Raw genomic sequence first — 23,319 nt, 5'->3', positions numbered from 1 at the left:
ATCAAGGAATCTAATGATGAGGGCATCAAGGAATCTAATGATGAGGAGCCACTCTCATGTCATATCCTTGCCTGCCCTCCATGTATCTACAAAGGGTGGGGGGGTGGTCTTGTCCACTCCTATCATCTAGCAAATCATCATGGCATCGTCTTGGGGGAAGCCCCCACTTGTAGCCCCTGCACTCGCACATGGAGGCACCTATCCTTCTTGCATTTCTCCTTTAGAGTCTCATGTATGATGCTCCGTGGGGGTTTGTGCTTCTTCACCACCTCCACCCAATCTTTCTTGGTGGTATGCAGTTCTTCCCCCACAGCTTATCACTCGCAACCTTCAGCTTCTCCAAGTCTGTCCTTAGACCCTCTTAAATATTCATTTCCCCTTCCTCCATTGTATGGTCCTTGATCGTGTCCTTTAGGGCTTCCATTTCTGCCCAGAGTTCCCCTATCAATGGGGCAGCCTTTATATTTCCTGTTGTTGCATCTGGGCTTGAATCTCCTCCTCTTAGTGAACGTCACCTTTGCTGCCAATTCTTCAATCTTGTTATTCTTGCCCTGTACCTCCTTGCGAAGGCCTTCCAACTATTTTTCATGTTGGTTCAGGACCGTGTCCACAACACCTTCTTCTATTCGCCCAAGGCCTTCTTGGTGTCGTCCTCCAATATCTTGATTTATGCCTCCAGCTCCTGTAGATTTATTGTGGCTATTTCCCCTTAGTTGATTTATGCCTCCAGCTCCTGTAGATTTATTGTGGCTATTTTCCCTTAGTTGTTGCCTTGGGGGCCTGAGGGTGGGTGGGAACAAGGAGGCGAGCAAGGTTCAACGTGGGTGCACATGACATTTGTGGCAGCTCACGGGTGCACAATCACAACGTAACAATAAGAGGCACAGGTGCACAGTAGTGTGGCAAGGGTAGGGCAACGACTTGGGTGCACAGTCACAACGCAGTGGCAAGAGGTGCAGGTGCACACACAATGCGGCAAGGGCAAGGCAACGGGTGAGCAGGGCAGCGGCATGGATGTACAATCACAATGCAGCAGCAAGAGGCGCAGGTGCACAAGAGAGAGAAATGAAATGATATATTAACGTCTCTCTAAGAGGCCATAGTGGCCTATGAGACAAAACTGAGAGTACATCTGAAGTTGGTGTCTCATCAAAGAGAATAACTAAATGAGACTAAAAAGTACAATAAATTGATTGTCCTATAGTTATAAGAACAGAACTGTAAGACTCCGAGATGATACTGAGTAGAAAATACTGAAAAATGTATATCAGGTAGATCCATGTATGCTGATCAGTTGAAGTGTTGCCCTCTCCTTAGATCAAGTATCTCCGCCATGGGGCTGTCTAGAATGGAGAGGTCGCAGAAGCGAGGTCTCTGATGACTCTGATCGGGCAATGGTGAGGTTGCCGTGGTGGTCGAGATCCTGGTGGGCATGGCCGACAAGCACGACATAAGATAACTACTCTATCAGTGGTGACTCCCTGGGAGCATGGTCTGTGCCCTGATGGCCCAATGAGGAGGAATTAGGAGGTGTGTGGCCTGGGTTGTTGGTGCTGGTGCCGAAGAAATCTGTCAAGGTCCTCTGTCTAGGTACACCATGGCTCGGCCTCCTGTCTGCCGAGGGTCTCTTTGTGTCTCCTGAGCTCAAGTAGAAACAATCCCAGGCATCTCTAATCCTCAAACTCCACGATCCTGCGTAACGGCCCAAAACCCTCTCGGAAGAGTCAGTGATATCTCCCTCGGATCTCATAATAGACTGTACATCGGCAAATGTTGTGTTCCTGTGTCTCTACCTCCTGGTATCATAGCTGACAAATGCGGTCATCCAAGATCTAATGCACATATCGCCCTGTCTCAATCCGCAGCAGCAGCTGGTGTGATGAGGTCCGGATCTGTCCAATGGCACAACATATCCCATGTGATAGGTGTACATCCATGTACGCCGGGCAGGTGATAAAATCATCCGGTGAGAGGTGTAGAAAATGGCTCTTGTAATGAGCCATTTTCGTGCCCAAGGGCTCAAGGGGGCTAGTCCATGTCCTCTCTGTGTCCACTCTGATGATATCCATCCTGATCACGCGGTTCTGCTCTGAGCGGGTGAGATCCAAAAATGGACAATCCAGACTGTACTGAAAGGGCGGTAGTGCCTCTATCCACAAACCATGTAGGTCAATCCACAAACCATGATCTCATATGAGCGTACCAACAATGAGTATCTCCATCCTCTGCCAACTATATGGATGAGGTCAATGCCAGTTAGGAGTACCTCTGCTAAGGGAGCTCCCATAGCCATTATAAAAGGTAACTGCCTAGAATAGGGCCTCGGTTACTACTGGTGGGGCACCCATCTCAGCCCGAACAATCTAATGTGGTACTGATGATTTGCTCCGAATCATGTGGGAAATCATCATAATGAGTGGTCTCTCCATTTGCCTCCATCCCTCATCTGTCCCTCTCTGAGATCTGTGATGTATACTAGGCCCCCAAATTGGAGCTCCGTATAGGAGGGTCGGTGTTTCAAGCATATCAAATAGCCACAATTTGGTGCATGGCTCCTGAAACTCTGTGTGCACACTGCCTCTCAAGTGTGCACAACACTGCCTCTCAAGTGCCCCCAAGGCAGCATGCCCTCGAGCTAATCCAGCTGCTGCCTCCTTTAGGGAGAAACGCGGTCCTGTGAAAGTAACTCCCAAGTAGACATATGACCTGACGTACTCAACCGGCTCCCCTTGAAAAGTGAACTGAGGCTCTGATCTCGTCACCCATGTATGGTGTTAAACACCATAACCTTGGTTTTCCCAAGGTTCACTGTCAGATCTCTATCCGCACAGAAAGCCTATAATGCATCGAGGTGTCTCTGTAATCCCTCCGGAGAATCTGAGATTAGAACAATATCATTAGCATATAACAAGATGGGTATCAACACCCCTGCCAGGCATGCCCCTGGGCCTCCCAATCTGTCTACATAATCAGAGACCGCATCAATGTACAATCCAAAGAGGGTGGGCGATAGGTAGCGGGCATCCCTGCTTCACCCCTATCGTGCTGGTCACCTTATCAGATAGTCCGGACTCTACCTGTCTCATAGACTCATACAAAGCATATATCCCCCACTGCATATCCTCGGGTACCTCAATGTCATGCAATCTGTGCATAAGCCTGGCACGTGGTACGGTATATCGAAGGCTTTGCGGAAGTCCACAAAGTAGTAGTATATCCTTCTCTTCTATGCCCTACCCTCTTCAATAAGTGCCCGAAGTGTCAATATGTGATGCAAGGTAGTAAATCCTCTCTTGAAGCCAGCCTGTCCATGTGCTCGATGACCATGCCTCTCTGCCCATCGGCTGAGCTCCGACTCCAATATAGAGCCATATAATTTGGCCAAGTAATGACCAATCATGATCGTCCTGTAGTTGGCTAGTACCATGGGGTCCCCACTCTTAAAGAGTGGTACAATGATATGCTCTGTCTAGCTGGTCGAGAAACCCTCACAAATGGCACGATTAAACGCATGTATGATGAGCGGAGCCAAAGTGTCTCGTGCATATGAGAAGTGCTCTCCAACTAGCCCATCATGATCCTGTGCCTTTCCATTCTATAACTTGTCTATCGCATCTAGCACCATCGGCATAGTAAAAAAGGTGCTGCTAGCCGGTCTAGCTCCCAGTGGAGGGGGGGTGGGGGGCTGCCCTGGTGCATCATATAGCTCTCTAGCATAAGTATGCCATGCCTCAAGTGCAGCAATCGGAGTACCAGACTGTCTCTCCTGAAACATCTTCCATGCCCTCTTGCTATCATGAGAGAGAGAGAGAGAGAGAGAGAGAGAGAGAGAGAGAGAGAGAGAGAGAGAGAGAGAGAGAGAGAGAGTGCATGATGTGGGGGGAGAGAGTGTGCGTTTGCATAAGTAAGAAGCAAAAGACACTTGAACAAGCTCTTAGATTATATTGCTTGCCTTAAATGAAAATACTTCAACAACTAGGGCTAGACATGGGCATGGTAACACTTCCACTCTTAGTCCAACAAGAGATTGGTGTAAAAAGAAGATTTCAAAGGGTGTTTTTGGAAAATTGGAAGATCTCTTATCCTTGGGTTTATCCAATGTTGATAAGGATGGTAATGAAAGATTGAGATGCAAGTGGTGTACATTTGCTCAGAAGAGCATTCCTTTTACGAAATCAAAAGGGGCTTCAACAAAGCAAAAGAATGCTCTACAGGTGCATGGCAATTCAAGAGAGCATCGTGAGGCGAGGGATGTGTGGCAAGAGCATGAGAAAAGGTATGTCATTCCTATAGAGAAGGACATGATTATCATGGTCATGCAAACTTCATGGTATGTCATAAAGAGAAATTTACCTTTTGAAGAATTTCATAACCAATGTAACTTTCAGAGATTCTTGAGGACACCAAATATGCCTATTAGTGAGTACTCTACTACAAATGTAGGGAAGGAATTTGCAAAGGTAATCAAATTAGTCTATTGGGATAGATTAAAGGCTCATTAAAGGACATTAATGATAGTCCATTCTACTCTATTCAGGTTGATGAAAGTACAAACACAACATGCACCAATATTTGATTATTTACATCACTTCCATTGAGAAAGGAGGAAATGGATTGGTGACTACAAAGTTTGCTTATCTTTTGCAAGTTGAGAATGGTACAGTTGAAGCTTTACATGATACTTTAATAACTTTCTTAAAGAAAATAGAGTTACCTTTGCCTACTCAGATGGAGCAAGTGTGATGACATCTATTGTAGGTTTGGTTACAAGGTTGAAGAACATCATTTCACATCTAGTAAGCTTTCATTGCATGGCACACAGGGAGTCACTTGCAACTGGGGATGCCTTCAAGATCTTTAAAGAGTTCAAATTCATAAACAAAATAGTAAGGAGACTTTACGAATGGGTTTGCAAATCTACCAAACAACATGGAATTCTTATTGAAGTGGTGTAGGCATTTGGTCTTGGTAGAAATGGGAAACTAAAGACTACTAAAAATGCATGATGTGAGGTGGCTTTCCAAAGAACAAGTCATGGCCAGAATTGTATGGATTGTGCCAGCATTGCTCACTATTATAAAGAGCGAAGAAGTAAACTTGTACTCATCACTCAAAGGTACAATTTCTTCTACATTTTTTTTGTTGATGTACTTATAGAGCTCAATGTTCTCAATTATAAACTCTAAGAAGAGCTCAATGTCCTCAATTATAAACTCTAAGAAGAGCACCCTGACATTTCCACCATTGGAAGTCACTTGAAATCCATTGTTGAAACCCTTCGAATGACATTCCTTGGGAATGGCTTCGGAGTTGATACAAAGCACATCGAAGCTTTTTCTAAATGCATGGTCAAAAGGGGGTGTTGAGCTTTGAAGATAAAGCATGAATTGTTCATTATCATTATTTGGGACCAATGTGTGATTATGATGCAAGCGGATCCACATAAAATAATTAGTGGCATAGTAAACCATTTGATCTATGGCTGAAAATTAATGGCATAGTAAACTATTTGATCTATGACTGAAAATTATATTAGAAGATTCGTTCAAGCATTATGGGACCGCTTCAAGACATATTTTGATCTTTTTGAGTTAACAAAGTTTTTTAGTCCAAAGGATTATGATGAGGATTTATCAAAGCTCGATGTCTCGACAAGAGGATGGTTGGAAACTCTATGCGAACAGTTTGGGCAAGGTTCATGTCCGCTTATTAATGAGATGGAGTGTAGAGGGGAATGCAAGTCTTTCATAACAAGAATGAAGAATTGTTTGCACTTAGCTTGGCAAGATTTTTGCAATCATGAAGAATGGGAGCAATCATTTCCATGGACAATGAAGCTTTGGAGCATGTTACTGGTGTTACCTCTTTCATCAGTTGTATATGAGAGGGGATTCTAAAAAATGAACAAGATCAAAGACAAGTTTCGAAATAGGTTGTCACTTGACATGCTAAATTTGGTGATGCTTGTTGGATTGAACACTCCAATTAGGAAGAGATGCTTTGGGATGATTTAAACTGAAAACATTCATTAGAATTTTGCCTTGCCTTGAATTTAAAGATCCAAATTTTCGAAATTTTAGTTCTAAAATTGGTTAACCCATGCATTTTTAAATGAAAACCTTTTTTTGAACTGGTTTATAAAAAAAAAAGTTAATTTGTGACAAGGGCCATCACAGGAAGCTTGCAACCTCTACGAACATGCAGCAACACTCGCCTTATCAGCAGGCACAACCAATCAATCTTGTCTCCACAAAGCCCAGCTGTGTTAGCAATTTTCTGCTTCGAAGGAGTTCTTTCTGGAGTCCCCACCATCGCCATAGCTCCAAGCTCACCCGAGCAGAAATTGCACAGATAGACTTCGCCCCTAAACAGGTAGAACCTGCACTTGATTTGCAGTTTTTTCAATCAATAACAAATGACAAAGATGACTCATCGCGTAGACTAGCTATGGTGGGAGCAATGGCTAGCATGGTGGCTTTTTTGACTTTGTACGCTAGCCCTGCTGATGCCTCCATGACTGGCTTTCCATCAAGGCTTCTTGCTGAGACACTGGCATGCAGCTCTTCTGAATTTAAGCAAGAAACACATCCAGCACCATTACTAAGAGGCCAGCTTAACCCGAAACCATCACTCAGAGCGCCACAAATTGCAAATTTCATGCTCAAGAAGGTTAAGTTCTTCACTCACAGTGGTAGACTCAGCAAATTGCCACCTGAATTCGCGTCTAGTCCCCATAGCTGTCTACTGAGTGGGCAGCAGATCATTCAAGAACAGGTTGGGGAGAGTGCGGGCATTAATTACGAGCAACTGATCCAGGAACATGAGAATGGGCAGCAGAAAAGGGAAATGTTTACAGGGGATGCTTGGCTGGGTATGATGCGGCTTCGAAAGTATTATGATTTTCTGGACAGTTTGGAGGAACAAGAGAAATTGTGCTTAGAATGCACACGCAACCGGAGGTAATTGTTCGTAATGGACTTTCTTGTGTGAACAGGACATGCTAAACAAAAGTGTGTACATTGCTATCAAGACATGCAGTGATTGGATTGTTTCAATATCAGCTAACTTATCAGTATAATTTGGCCAATAATGTGACCCTATGGAGGCGATTACATCTACACAACTAAAGCCAATGCAGCAAACTGTGCAGAAAATTCTAAGCTGCTTATCAATTAACAAAAATCTGTTCTTGAGTGTTTGTTAAAGTGGGATTGAAACTTACTTTGTACCATAGCTACTGATTTGCCAAGAAATTCTTCTTTATGTGGTATGTTATCATCTGCTTTATATGAAACTCATCCCCAAGGCAATAGCCTGGTTAGATTCCATGACTCTCGATGGTGGGGAGGTCATGGGTTTATAATTGGTTGACTGCAAGAGGGTTTAGAGGTTAATGTGTGCGTCATGTAGGTTGGCATGGTGGTCGCCACAACACATTCAGATGCCATTAGCGACTTACCAGGTGCTCTTGACTCACATGAGTGATGCAACGAAAGACTTAAACATAGATTTGAGAGATTAATGCTAATCAAAATGTAGCAAGACACAATAAAGAAAAGAGATCTAACCCTAATCTATTGTCTATTGCAAAACATGCTATACTTACAATGATGAACTTGGATGCTAGATATCTCTTATGCTGCATACCTATCTATGAATGCATACAGAAGGTTATCTACTTTCCACCACTCGTGCATGCTCTAACGCACATAAGGGCTGCTCGGTCACTAGGCGCTCGACTCACATAGTGACGTAGGGAAAGACTTAAACATAGAATAATGCTAAGCACAAGAGAGATTAATGCTAATCAAAATGTAGCAAGACACAATAGTTGTATATTGCAAAACATGCTATATTTACTATCATGAACTTGGTTGTTAGATCTTGCTTATGCCGCATACCTATCTACAGATGCATATAAAAGGTTATCGACTTTCCTCCACTCGTGCATGCTCTAACGCACATGAGGGCTGCTCCATCTTGTTGCTTCAAAGCTTCTGTGGTGATCCACACGCTTTGTTTGGTGCTGCCCTTGGACTTGGCTCTCTAGCCCTTGGCTTGGGAACCTCTGTATCTGAATGCTCAAGAATGACTCTTGACGCGCCTTTATGTAGGGAAGTGATAGCAAGTCCTTGGCTCAGGTCGGCTAGGGCTTTTATGACCTTGAAAAGTTATCTAAAAGGCCTTTTCTAGTGTTCATATTGTGTCCAACTTGTGTCCCAACTATTGGTCCATATAATGGGGACCTCGAGGCCCCTATTGGGTTGCCAAAATTGCCTAAAATGAGCCATACTCTGCCCTGTTCTTTGCTATGCATGTTGACATGGCATTCACATCGGTGATGCACGTGACAACACTCCGCCTAGTAAAACAATGCAAAGACTCATGAACAACAAAATGAAATACAAACATTCATATGCACATGCACGAGACACTGCATTACATGATCTGCTCGCCTTGTGGACTTCTTTTGCTTTTCTATTTTCTTATGGTCTTGGTTTGCCTCTCCCTTCTTGCAAATCACTCTAGACTTTGTGTTTTTAAGTTATACATTTCCACATACAACATTGAGCATCTTTGCTTCAAACCGCCTTCTAGAGTTCTTGGCTCGTTCATCTTCATATGCCATGTGCCTCACGGTGGCTCGTTCCTATCATTGGCATGCATCGACACTATCTTGTGTGCACAAACCCTAATCCTAACCTCTTTGTCACTCAAATGACCGTGTCCCTTTGTGAGGGCTTATAATCGGTGTATTGGACCCATAGTAACAGGAAATGACTGGTTCCTAGCTCGGAAGGCGCGGAAACACCGTTTCTTGAGAGACACCATTTCCGTTTCCCCATTTCCTAATCTCTGATCATAATATCACCCATTGATTTGACTCATCTAGTGCTTGTTTAGTGATTTTCTACAAATTTTGCTCACTATTTATTTCAAATTATGATGGTGTACTTCTCAAACTTTTCCCAACTTAATAATTTTCTCATTATTTTTTAATTATGTATCATATATTCACCGTTTCCTAGCCGTTTCCATTTCCTAATTTTGAGCTGATGGTGTTTTGGAGGTTGGCCATTGCCGTTGCAGTTTTCGCTTCATGCAACTATGATTGGACTCTTAACTCACATAGAGTCCCAGTTGGCCTGGCACATGCATGGGAGGATTAATGCATGGGATCCGAAGAACTAAGGGACGGACGTTGGGATTTGTGTGGGAGTTGGGCTCACCACAGAAGCTGTGGAGGCTGGGGTGGTTGTCTACGGAGTGGTAGTCTTCTTTGGACAATCCTTAGAAGTGTATCCTTTTGTGTGACAAAAGAAATACCTTCCCTCCTCCTTGTATTGAGTTCTCTCTTCGGCACTTAGTTTCCCCCTGGTCTTGCTTGCCTGAGCTTTCTGGTTTGAAGTAAGCTTGGACGCATTGGTTGAGTTCTTGGAGCCAAAAGCTCCCGTGTTGTGTCCTGGGGAAGACTCCATCTAGTTTTGGCCTTTTCCCTCGAGGCGGGTGCCTTGGGAGTCGAAGGTTGTGAAGTCTTGGACTTTTTGCCATTGTACTTCATTTTAGCACTTTGCGCAAGTGAGAGTGCATCCTTGAAGGTGGCTGGTTGAAGCATACGCACTTCCCACTCAATTTGCATGTCAAGGCTATAAAGGAACTGCCCTTCCTTGCCCTTCCTTGTCCTTGTCAGATATGCCCAATTGCAAACATAGGTTCGAAATTTTATTGACAAACTACAGAACTGGTTGCGCGTTTTGACGCGCCCCCCTAAACTTGTCTTTGAGTCACTCAAGGTAATGGGGCGGTAGAAATTACCGCTTAAGATCGAGGACAAACTCTGTGTAAGCCCAGCGGGTTGTGCCGTGATAGACTCAACCACGTGTCCAAGAGATAGAGATATATAGAGAGAGAGGGGAAAGAGAAGGGAATAGGGATCTTGCACAATACACCACATTGAGCGGGGAATAGGCCCCGCCCCCTTTCAAGAATTTATTCAGGAACAATCCACAGGCACGTTGGCCAGGATCAATACAATCAACGAATACAAAACAAATAGATATGCCGATGTAGGATATCCGAGTGATGTCGATGTTGAGGCACGAGATCTCTGATGCCGAGCACACCACGGGGATGACCCACAAGTGTCTCTCATCGGGCTAGTACCAAATCTAATATCCAAATCCAAATCCAATGAATCCAAGTCCAAGTCTAGATCCAAATCCAAGTCCAAGTCCAGATCCAAGTCCAAATCCAAGTTCGGATCCAAATCCAAGTTCAGATCCAAATCCAAGTTCCATGTTCATGTCCAAGCTTCATGCGTAAGCTATATGTCCAAGTTCCATGTTTATGTCCAAGCTTCATGTCCAAGCATGGTTGTTAGAGGCGTTTGGTACGAGGCGGGTATGGTAAGCGTCTCGAAAGACTCGTATTTTTTTAGAGACGTTAGAGGCGTGTTAGAGGCGTCTGTTATACATACATACATACATACATACATATATATATATATATATATATATATAGATATATATAATAGACGCCTCTAACGTTGAGAGAGAGAGGGTGCGTATGTATAGATATATAGTGAAACTTGAGAGAGAGAGAGAGAGAGACTAGAGTGTGTATGTATGAGCCTTGAGGGAGGGAGAGAGGGTGTGTATGAGAGAGGGAGAGAGTGTGTGTGTGTGAAAGAAAGAAAGCTGTATTAAACGTTTGCAAAAGGCCAAAATGACTGATGAGACCAAAATAGTCCATCCTCATCATTTGGATACATCATCAAGATTCAAGGGTACAAAGTAAAATAAAATGAATTGAAATGAACCGGTAGAGTATAGAGATAGCTCCAACAGTGGGTATAAAAAACATCATCATCCTAGTGTTTTTGAAGTTTGAACTTTGAACATTGGGTCTTGAGAAAGGCTTAAGGGAGCGAGAGAATGTATGAGAGAGGGAGAGAGTGTGTGTGTGAGAGGGGCTGCCTTGGGCCCTTAAAGCCCCCATCTAAAGACTCAAACTAGCCAACTTTTTTTTTTTTTTTGTCAACGCCTCGATCAGGCAGTCGAACGCCTCGAACTGTTAGAGGCGCGCCTCATAACAACTATGTGTCCAAGCTATATGTCCAAGTTCCATGTTTATGTCCAAGCTTCATGTTCCATGTCCAAGCTTTTTATACTTTGCTTTTCTCTTTTTGTCTTTGCTTTTGCTCTTTTTACTTTTATTAATAAAATATTGCTCAACTTTTGGTGCTTTGTTTTTCTGGCTTTAAGGCCTTAGAGCTGCTTTTTGAGAAAGTGCCTTTTAGCTTTTTGGTCCGGCTCAATCTCCTCTTTGCAATGGTGCCCTTGGCTCGCGGTCAACCCTGTTTGACTTTTTGCTTTTTCTTGCGTTTTGACCAAGAATGTTGTTTTTTCTTAATCAAACCTTATGGACCCTGTCCCCAAGTCTTCTTCCACGTTTGGTGTCTGGGTATGGATTTCATCATGAGAGCTAGGAGGACCAAATCGTTACTTTGTGAGGGCAAAAAGACAAAAAGACCGGATGTATGAGAGATCAAAGCAAATCAATACATCATGGAGTAGATAAGTGAGGACATGTATACTAATAAATGAAATCCAGTACAAAGACCCTCAGATGAGAGGTGAAGCATAGCCGGTGTCGAATGAGCAGAGAGGGTTGCTGTCCCAACGATGTGTAGGAGAGAGGGCTATTGTCCCTGTGATGTGTAGGAGTGAGGGCTGCTGTCGGAAATCAGAGATGTAAAACGATGAAGTACTGTAGACGTATGCTGTTGCAGATGTGAGGTACTGCTCTAGAGAATGAGAAGCACACGTACTGCAGGGCCAGAAGAGAAGACTGATGATAGCTGTAGGTAGAGAGTGCTGCGTTTGTAGACACCAACAATAGCAACAGAGTAAAGACGATGATCAATATATTGGTTGATACAGCCGGGTAGCTGGCTGTCATATGATAAGCAGGTAGTGGAGCCATGCACCAGCAAGATGATGATGATCAACGATGCGCTTATGAAGGTTCAGCCAGCTGCTGTAGTTATGACGTATTGATTGGCGGTTGCTGCAGTGCTGGAGCCAATGGCTGCTGGTTGCGTTAGTTGACGTATTCGTCGATGTGATATTGGCTAGAGCAGAGCGCCGGCTGCTGAAGTGTTGGCCGCGTTGAGTTGATCATGTGCGATGCTCTTCAGATGTTTTTCTGAATGGTGAGGCTTTTAATATATATATGTGGAAGGAGTGCTGGTCAGCCAAGGATGGCTGTCAGCTTGAAGAACAAGACAAAAATATGCCAAAAATCACACTCTTTTGGGCTGGATAAAATATCACTTTGGACATATTTTCACACAAACTCGTTCCAGACATAAGCCGCCATACCTAATTTGGTGTGGGCATGAGCCCAATGGGTCCACCAAGAAATGGCCTCTTCTTTCTAATACCAACTAGCCAAGGTCACTCTGTTAGGATCATTCTTTCTAACTGCAGGAAAATAAGCTTCAAATTGATGCAACTAGGAATAAAGGGTTGTGGGGTCGAGTTTACCCTTATACTTATTGAAGTTCATCCTCTCGGGAGGATGACTCACGGAAGCCGCTAGTGTCGCTCTTGTGTCTAAAGCCGCAAGAAATCTTTCATGCTCTACACATTGCCTGGCGTCTTCTTGTGCAGCAGTAGCAGCACGGGATGTTGTCGCACGGTCTTCTATCAATCGAATCTCCATCACTCGCATTTGCAAATTGAGGGTCGAACTTGGCTGTGGTCGTAACCCCTCAAAAGGATTATCCAGTAGAGGATATGCTATCGGGATCTGGGAAATAGAAGGAGAGAGAGGAGGAGACGGAGAAAAAGGGACTGGAAAATGGGTTCTTTCTTCTAGGGCCAAGATTTGCGCTTTCTGCTTTTCCAATTTGATGCTCTAGTCTACGATTGCTCACATCATCATCTGGAACATGTCATGCACACCCCTCGAAGGACTACCTAGTGCTCTTTGTTCTGAAGTTTGTCGTTCTCTCTTTTTGTCAAAGCTCGCCATAGTAGGAAAATGCACTTCCTTTCCAGAATGTAATCTGACCATCCATTGCATGTGGGAGACTCTCCGGAGGCTAAAAACCAACCGTTCTTCTAGGGACAGGAGTCACACCGAAAGGGGTGGTCCACCGGAGTCTAGAAACCAACCACACAAGTGAAAAAAAATTATTTATTTTTTTCTCGTTTTCTAGCTGAATCTTCACACTTGAAGAAGGCTTTGATACCAATGTAACATGCGGAAGCTCGGTGGAAGAATCGGTAACTTCAATGTTCAGAAAATCAGCAATCGTTCACGACGAAGATAATGCAAAACATAGAGAGAGATGTGCAGAAAAAGAGAGAGAAGTGGACATAGGCTTGGGTCCCGAATACCCTCTGTAGGCCCCCCACCACGAATAGTGAATTTGCTTTATTAGAATGATGTAAATCTGCAAATAAAGATTGGATCGTGACCTGCACTCTTCACCTTGGCTGGAGCACTCCCCTTGGCTGTCCTGGCCCTCGGAAGTTGGAACACACAAGCCCTTTGTGAATTATGAGATGCTAAAACTGATTTCTGCCTGGGGTATTTATACCAGCTTCCGATGCTGATCGGCTGGCTCTTACAGGGGTCGGCCTGCTGTTTTATTCCCCACGACCTAGTCCAAATGCTTTTTTATGCAATCGTTTCACACTGGCCTACTGCTGGCCCTTCTGCACGTGCTCTGGTTGCTTTGTGCTGCTGTCCAGGCTGTGCCTGACTGCTGGACAGCACCAGGGCCCTGGCCGACTGGCTGCTGGGCAGCCTATCATGCCTGGCCACCTGGCTGACGGAGAGGAGATACATGTGCATATGTATGATTTCCATGCAGACACAGCCATGCTTTCAAAGATAGATCCTATGGAGGTGGGGTGGCAGCCGTAAACACATGATTAACACCAAGCAAACTAGATTAACACTAATCCAAATGATCCAGCAAACACACAGCAGAGGTCAGCCATCCATTTTCAGGTCATAAAACATCATCAAAAAGGCCATAATACATGTTTATATTTGCCCAATACATTGGTGCATGTCCTGGGTACCCTCCAAGAGTCTATAGGGTTGTCAAAACTTGCCCCAATCGGTCTACACTCTCCCTTGGATCTTGCCTAAAAAGCGGTTGCAAGTGGGAAGCATGTCCACGTGGCACTCGCGTGGGTGACGGGTGCGGCATCCCCTCCTACTAAACTTGGAACAATGGGGCGCATGATGCATGTGGGTTTTCCATGCTTCATATTCTTCTTGTTGCCATTTGTATCAAGGACAGGCTGAAAGCTCCTTTTCCTTCCGACAGTACTGCTCTTAGAGGTCTTCTTTTCTTCAACGAGTCTCGGCTGCTTGTAATACCGTTTCCTGCCAGTCCCACTCCTGTACACCTTCGTTTCATTGTCTCCTTTGTGTTCTCCAACGGTTTGTGATCTATGTCAGGGTTGGGTTGCATGCAAATTAATGCTACATGGAAGACTCATGCAAATCCTTTGGAAGACTCATGCAAATCCATGCAAGTCCTACATGCAAAAAACATTAAGACACATAGCAGTGAGCACTAGTGCAAACAGTTGTTGCAAACCCTAAATGCAGCCCTCAAAGTAATATGGGCTGAAAACTCAAACCCTACTGCATGAATTTGGTTGAAAGACTTAAACACACATGCAGAAAGATCCTCGAGGTGACCTGATGCACATTCAGAAACAGGTTGCAAAGGCATAAACGCGAAACCTAATTGGTTGCTAGCACCTCTTGCAAATCCTAATCTACCTAGGAGAAACCTAGACGTTATGATATGAATGTGACATGAGTGCTAATAGCGGGAGACTTAAACACATGATTAACACTAATCCAAATGATCTAATAAATACATATGAGAAGAGAGAGACAAGAGAGTGTAGTAGTAGTCCAAGTTGTATACCACTGTGAACCATACACAACCACAACATCCAATGTGACTAGTACACATATATCATAGAAGTCCCATAAACAGATGTACTGTCAGCCATCAGTATCTTCGGGTGAGACAAAAACTGCACCAAGCGACCTCTAGATGTTATCTGAGCCTGTCTGTATCAAAGGAGTGGAGGTGCTACCCCCCTCTTGAGCATCAGGCAATGTTCCAGACCCATGCTCTGCTGAACCTGAATGAGCCGTAACAAGAGTCGGCTCCAACTCAAAGGCATCGAGATAGAGCTGCAAAACCTGAGGTGAATCTGTTAAGTCACCTTCTTCCATCCACTTCGCGTCCATCGGTGAATAGTTCTTGAACTTCACAAGATAGCGACAGGAAACTTTACCTCGTACCTTTCTTTCCTTATGTGCCAGTATCTGCTCTGGAATAAGAACCTCATCAAGTTCCTCAACTTCCGGCTGAGCCTCATTTGACACATCCTCAGGCACATCCCCACAGAAAGGTCTAAGTAGACTCACATGAAATGCATTGTGAATCTTCCAGTGATCTGGTAGCTTCAAACGATAGGCCACCTCACGAAGCTTTTCCAATACCTGAAAAGGTCCATAATAGCGCATGCTCAACTTAGGGAATAAGCGCTCTTTACCCTTCATCTTTTTGAGCCTAGCTTTCTCAAATCGCAAGAGAACCCAATCACCCAATGCAAACTCTAATGCACGTCAGTGACGGTCTACTGCTTTCTTTTGCTTTTGCTGAGTTTTCTGGAGTGCCAACTTAACTCTCCGATAAGCTTCATCCATGTTCTCCACATATTGGTCAGCCTCAAAGATCTTATCCTTTGTGTGCAAAATAGGTGATACCTGCTTCCCTCCTTCCACAATCTCAAAAGGCGCCTTGCCGGTCGAGGTATGGACGGTGTTGTTATAAGCAAACTCCACCAAAGGAAGATACTTTTCCCATTGTTGCTTGTGCTCTGACACATAATACTTAAGAAGATCTAACACTGTAGAATTAGCCTCTTCTGATTGACCATCTGTTTGTGGATGAAACGATGATGAAAACTTGAGAGTTGTACCCATGTTGTCCAACAACCCTCTCCAAAATAAACTCGTCATCTATGGATCACGGTCACTAATGATAGACGAAGGCAAACCATGATAATTGAAGATGTTTGCCATGAACAACTTCACCATATGATCAACTTTGATCGTCTTATGCACGGGAATGAAATGAGCCTGCTTATAGAACCTGCATATGATAGTCCAAATGCCATCATTCCCTGTTTGTGTCCTCGGAAGATCAAATATAAAATCCATGGCAATGCTCTCCCATGGTTTATCTGGAATAGGTAAAGGTTGAAGTAACCCTAGTGTCTTTTGACGGTCAAACTTCACCTTTTGACATACGATGCATTGTCTAACAAAAGCATCAACATCTCTTCTCAAGGTCGGCCAATAAAAGAAAGTCTCAACTGCCTTTACCGTGGCGTCAATACCTCTATGACCTGCATACGGTGGAGCATGACTTTCAATCATAACCTTGAGTCGTAATTGCCTGGTAACACACAGTCTACTATGCATCGACAAAAAGCCATCCCTGAGAGTATAATGATCATGCCGTTGACCCTCAGACATCTGATCATAAAGCCTTCCGAAATCCTCATCCTGGGCATACTGCTCTTTCATCTCATCAAGCTCATGATGATAAGAAAGTGAAACTGCTGAGACCTGTGGCTTGCGTGACAAAGCATCTGCCACAGTATTCTTTTTGCCTTCCATATGTACAATCTGAAAGTGGAATATAGACAAAAAGTTGGCCCATCTTATATGCTTCTCAGAAAGTTTAGTTTGCGTGAGGAAATAACGCAACGTCTGATGATCTGTCTACATAGTGAAATAAGCTCCAAGCAAATAGTGTTTCCATGTAGAAAGAGCATGAAATACAACCAACATCTCTTTCTCATAAACCTGTAAATGCTTCTTGGCATTCTGTAATATACGACTCTCATAGGCTATCACATGTCCTTCCTGCATGAGAACTGCCCCAATGCTGTTCCCACATGCATCACACTGGATAACAAAAGCCTTTCGGAGATCCGGTAATACCAATACGGGATCCGAAGTAAGCTTTTCTTTAAGCTTTTTAAAGGCTGCAATTTCCCGATCAGCCCATCGAAACGGAGTTGCTTTCTTAGTTAAAGCATGAAGGGGTGAGGCAATCTCAGCAAAGTACCGTATGTACCGCTTGTAATAGGAACAGAATCCCAAAAAGCTGCGTACATCATGCACGGTTCTCAAATCTGGCCAATTGAGAATTGCTTCCACTTTCGAAGTATCCATACGGACTCCATGTTTAGACACGATATGCCCCAAGAAGTGTATCTCTTCCAAGAAGAACTCACTCTTCTTGCCATTAATGACCAACCTATGCTTCCGGAGTTCTTCAAACACTATGGCCAAATGCTTCCTATGCTCCTCCTCTGTGCGTGAATGCACAATCATATCATCAAAGAATGTGCCCACAAACACTCTATGAGGCCGGAAAATCCTGTCCATCATCCTGTTAAATGTGGCAGGAGCATTTGTCAAACCAAAGGGCATAACCAAGAACTCATATAGCCCAAAAGTGGTCCGAAATGCTGTCTTATGCACATCCTCGGGCCTAATGCGTATCTGATGATACCCGCTTTTCAAGTCTATTCGACTAAAGAGTGTGGAGGCCTGTAAGTGGTCCAATATGTCATCAATCCTAGGAATAGGGAATCGATATTTGATGGTGTTCTTGTTTAGCGCCCTATAATGTATACACATGCGCCAAGAACCATCTTTCTTTTGCACTAAGAGCACAGGTGAACAAAAGGGTAATGAGCTAGGCTGGATCAACCCCTTTTTTAACAACTCCTGTACCTGGCTCATAATTTCCTCTTGTACCTGGCTCATGATTTCCTCTTGTTGGGCTGCACTAACACGGTACGACGGTTTATTTGGTGGGGTACTCCCCGGAATTAGATCAATAGCATGATCTTCAGGCCTTTCCGGAGGAAGTTCTCCTGGCAATGACTTGGAAAAACAATCTTGGAACTCACGTAAGAAATCAGTCCTGTCTTTATCTAACATAGACAAATTAGATTTAGACTCATCATCTTTTACATCCTTTATAAAAACCAAGTATGCGGAAAGGTGCTTTTTTATTATTGATGAAATTGCCGAAGCTAATACAATAGGAATAGATTTCCCTTTAAGCTTTACATCCAAAATATGTTCTTTCCCTCTATGAGTCAAAGTAATCTTCTTGTTATACGTATCCACCACTGCATGTACTCTGTGGCACCATGGCATACCCAACAAAACATCACACCCATCAAGTGGCATGATAAAGAACTCCTCACTGTCCACATAACCCTGGACATGAAGCCCGAGCTTCCCAATAATAGGGGTAACGGGTTCTGCATACCCAGTACAAGCCATATTAGCCTCATACAAAGGCCCCATCTCCTCTGCGTGGATCCCCAATCGGCCAGCCAAATCCGGTGAGATAAAGTTGACTCTAGCACCTGTGTCAAAGAAAATCAAGGCATTCTGATTTCTCACTTTGCCCCATGCCCTGCACAACTCAGTCTCTTCACCACCTGGCTGTTCCCCAACAAGATCAGGAACTAACCCTACAGAAGGTTTTGGTTTCTTAGACTTGGGCTCCCATCTAGTGTCAGAGTCCTTTTGGGACGTACGCTCGAGACAATTAAAAGATATATGTCCCTCCTCTGTACAGAAAAAGCACTTCCGAGCATCCATCAAAGCCTGTCTCTCCTCAGGAGTTCTCTTGGGCATTGGTAACTTCTTATACTGCTTCTCTATAGACCCTTTTGCATCACGTGACGCATGCCCTGACTTTTCAGATTTCTTGCTTGAGCTTTTACTTCCTTTAAATCCAGATGAGACTCCAGTGAGTAATGCATTTGCCGTCATAGCATTCTCTATCATCTGCGACATATTTGTTACTCGAGTCTTTATGCAATAGTCACGCACTTCCTTGGGCAGCCCACAACAATACTTCTCCACCTGCTCTGGCAAAGGCACTGCACGATAAGAAGTAACTGGGAGTAAAGCTTCCCAAAACTTCTTATTATAATCCTCAAGATTTTCACACTTCGATGCATCCAACTTGTGCCATGCTGTCATTACATCCACCTCAAAAGTAGATGTGAGCCATACGGAAGAGAACACTTGTTTAAACTGTATCCAAGTAGATGGTGCTATGCCCTACAAAAGAAGAGTGGACCACCAATGCAATGCATTGCCCTTGAGAAAAGTCGTAGCATTTCTCACCTTAGAGGATTCTGTGTAATTTCCACCAAAAAAAGCAGCATCAAACTGCTGTAAAAAGGTAAGTGCCTTTAGCTCGTCTTTGGCCCCGCTGAACGTGTTAAATTTCAGTGCAGCTCCCCCTTATAATCCTTCGCCTTACCCAGAGGTGTTAGATTATCGTAAGGAAGTGGCTTCACAAGATTGTTATCCCCAGCATTCATGCCCATCATAGGGTCAACATTGCTAGTTCCCACACCTGGCATACCATACACTCCTCCCATGTTTCCAAACATACCACTATGCATACCGGGCTGCATGCCCCCATACATGTTTCCTTGCATTCTGGGCTGCATTTCCCCATACATGTTTCCTTGCATTCTGGGCTACATACCACCATACATATTTCCTTGCATACCAGGCTAAAAATTAGCTCCAAAATTCCCTTGCATACCCATGCCTCCCTGAGGGTAGCCCCCAGTCATAGATTGGAACACAGAGCCACCACCAAAATAGCTTGGATGCATAGACTGCTGCGGAATAGGTGGCTGTTCGGAAAAGGAACTCTGTGAGTTTGCACCATAAGTGTTTTGTATGTTTGGAAACTGTCCAAAAGAAGGATCCTTTGGGAAGGCACCACTATTGCCCTGAGGTGGGTTCCTAGAACGCACCTTCTTCTTCTGCTCAGGCTTAGAACGGGATCTCATAAATTCAGCAAACTTCTCACTTTGAGTGAGCTACATAAACACATCCATTACCCGTGCCAAATGAGCTTTAAAGTGAGCATCATCTTCCTCTTTACTAGGCATGTCTTTTGGCTGTGTTACATCCTCATATTATGCATCTTCTGCAGCCTGTTCTCCTGCAAGAATATCCTTAGATTCATTTCTCTCAGGAGAGGTCTCTTGCTCTTTCTCTTCATCATAAAAATATTCATCTTCTGTGTCTGACATGTTGCTGAAATTTTCAGCAATGGCTTTCCTCGAGACAACCACGAGCTCACCCCCTTAGGAAAGTTGATAATGGGTCCCGGCAACGGAACCTTGAAACCGGCCTCTGGTAGAAACCAAAGTGCAGGCAAATAATTGTTGGATCAAATATCCCAACAAAATGAAATGTAACAAGTGCAAACAAACGGGACATATCACTTCTAAATGTCCTAACAAAGAGTCAGAGGCTAACTTTGTATCAACCTCTAACTCCACTGAGAAATTGTTTTAAATCTCAATGTAATCACACCTATATTCCAAACCTTGTACATCCAACTCTGTTTCCACCCTTCAAACTGCCACACCCCTCCTCTCACAAAGGGCCAGAAGAAACAACTTTGAAGCAGTCGTAAGCCAGTGGAAAGAGAGAGAAAGATATTCAGCAGATTCACTGCTGTCCCTCAGTCCAATCCTCCTCAAAAACACCAGCTCTGAGAGTACAGAGTATGCTGTCCTGAATTTGCAGCCACCCGCCTTTGCCCTCCAGAGCTCACACAAGGGGAAGAGAAGAAGAGAGAGAGAGAGAGAAAAAGAAGTGTTCAGTGTGTACCAACTGCCCTGCACAGTTCTGCACCAGTTGGCCTGTCCGTACCAGTCTGTATCTGCAGCCGCCTGCATCAGAAAATCTGCAGCAGCCGCCTGTACTTGTCCGTACCAATCTGTACCTACAGCCGCCTGCGTCAGACAACTGCAGCAGCCGCCTGTACCTGTTTGTACCAGTAGCCCTGCAGCCGCCTGTATGATGCGCCGCCTGTACCAGCCTGTACCAGCAGCACCTGGACCAGCCTGTTCCGTACCCAATGACCATCATTTGCAGGTTGCTGTCCAGCCTGCATATCACCCATTGGTGGCTCCTGTTCCGTGCCATAAGGCTGAAAAATCATGCCCGGTATCTCCTCTAACTGTGGTATATCCATAGGGATATCTTCTGCCATCTCTGGCTGTCCATTTGGACCATTTTCAGCACCATTTAAGGGCTGGTTTTGCTGCTCTAATGGCTGATTTACAGCCCTTGGTTGTTGTCCATGATGTCCATCATCATCAAAGATGACTCTGCCAGGCTCCTGTTGCCTTGCAGGCTCCTTATACATGCATGTTTCATCAAAAATGACATCATTGCTGCGTATAATCTTTCTATTCACGGGATCCCAAAGTCTATACCCCATTTCACCTCTGTCACCATATCCTAGGAATATGCATTTGTGAGACTTAGGATCAAGTTTGGTGCGCATTTCCCTACGTATGTGCACGTACGCAATGCAACCAAACACTCTCAAGTGCTTGTATGACGGAGGCTTCCCTGTCCATACTTCCTCTGGCACTTTCCCACCAAGTTAGGTGACCTGTTTATTAGATGAACGGCTGTCAGCTTCAGCCCAAAAACCATGAGGTAATGCAGCATGTGACAATATAGAACGGACTTTCTCCTGAATGATCGTCTTCATCCTCTCTGCTGTCCCGTTTTGTGGAGGATCATAAGGAGTAGAGAGCTCCCTCTTGATGCCTTTAGCATCACAAAAGTCCTGAAACTGTTTGGATATATACTCTCCCCCATTGTCGGAACGCAAAGCCTTCAGTGTTTTGCCAGTTTGATTCTCAACATGAGCAACAAACTTCTGAAACACTGAGAATGTATCACTCTTCAAACGAAGAGGATAAACCCACACCTTGCGTGTGGCATCATCTATAAAAGACAAAATATTTTGCCCCTCCCAAAGAAAGTTGAGGCATCTCACATACATCTGTATGCACAAGCTCTAACTAAGCATCTTTCTGTCCAAGAGCTTTCTTGTGGGGACACTGTAGTTGCCTACCATATATACAATGCTCACAAAACTGAAAACTTGAAAACTTTAGAGAAGGCAAGTAACCCAAACGAGACAATTGTGTAGGAAAAATGAGGGAAAGACAAAGCTAAAACGGAAACTGAAATGAGAGCAAGACTAAAAGGAAACACAAAGCTTAGACATACCTTGAGATGAGTGTAGACAAGACACAAGATTGATACTTTCATTGATGTGACACCTACAATATATAGGTGAGAAGTACAAGATAGAGCATGAGTGCATATGGGATAAATCCTTGAGTGCCACGTGGCATACACTGAGATGACCAAGACTAAAAGTACTCCTAGTGAGCACTTATTTCCAACACCCTCCTTAAGTGGACACTAGGAGGAAGACAACAGACAAGACTATAACATGACAAAAGATAAGACCAAGACAGAGAGACTAGACAAGGATTGAGAGACAAGCTAGAAGACAAGATGGACAAGACTAGAAGACAGACATAAAGACTGATCCACTGAGAGACAAGACATGAGAGACAAAAGATCCTGAGACACCCCTCCTCAAGTGATATCCTCATATGGGTCCACAAGGGTAGGGACAAGAGTGGATCATAGACAGACAGAGAGAGACATTCAGATAGTAGAGTGGTCCCACAGAGAGAGAGACTTTCAGATAGACATGAGAGAGACTGACAAATAGAAGATAAATGGGGGACAGAAAAATGCCAAGAGAATGTGGGTAGCTAATCCACAAAAGAGAGGCATATAGATTGATAGAAAGAGTGTCAAAGACATGTGACAGGATAGACACACATGGTAGACACATAGACAGAGAGACTGACTGATTGTAGATAGACAGAGAGATGGACCTTGATTGATAATCCCTCCTCAAGGGCAATCCTCCTGCTAGAGTGGGTAATGCAAGGGTGCCTCTTGGATAGGGACAAGATAAGTCCATGTAGACAAATAAACATGATATCACCCCATGATCTACATCATTGGTGATCAATGGTGGTAGATAGTATGAAAAACATAGATAATTATGAGAGAGATGGGAAGGTCTTACCAGATTTGGCAGTGTCTAATCCCGTACAAGATAGAGAAGTAAATGAAATTCAGTATTGAGATTTTTATTTTTTTTTAATTTTTAATTTTTCAAGAGATAGAGAGTAGACAGACACTTGATTTCTGCTTTAAATTTGCTGCTGTAGGTCTGGCTGGTCCAATGGACAGCTAACCCACATGTTGATGAAGAAGAGAGTGGCATGGATGCAGATGATT

At 44.0% G+C, this 23,319-nt stretch overlaps 1 protein-coding gene across 2 annotated transcripts in view; it reads left to right on the top strand.

Annotated features, from left to right (window-relative positions):
• Positions 1–6,143: 6,143 nt before the first annotated feature.
• The window catches only part of LOC147641218 (uncharacterized), a 41,676-nt gene continuing 24,500 nt past the window's right edge, over positions 6,144–23,319 (top strand). For both annotated transcript variants that reach the window (XR_015269071.1, XM_086819228.1), the window contains exon 1: positions 6,144–6,959. Coding sequence is in view for 1 of the 2 variants with exons in the window: in XM_086819228.1 (XP_086675354.1) it covers positions 6,199–6,959 (761 nt within the window). In the remaining variant the exon portion in view is untranslated. The remainder of the gene's footprint in view (positions 6,960–23,319) is intronic.

The sequence above is a fragment of the Cibotium barometz genome, chromosome 2 (assembly GCF_041138505.1).
Source record: "Cibotium barometz isolate CiBa-2024 chromosome 2, ASM4113850v1, whole genome shotgun sequence".
Taxonomy (NCBI): Eukaryota; Viridiplantae; Streptophyta; class Polypodiopsida; order Cyatheales; family Cibotiaceae; genus Cibotium; species Cibotium barometz.
Note: the sequence above shows the minus strand (reverse complement) of the source record. Positions and strands in the feature narration are given on the sequence as shown.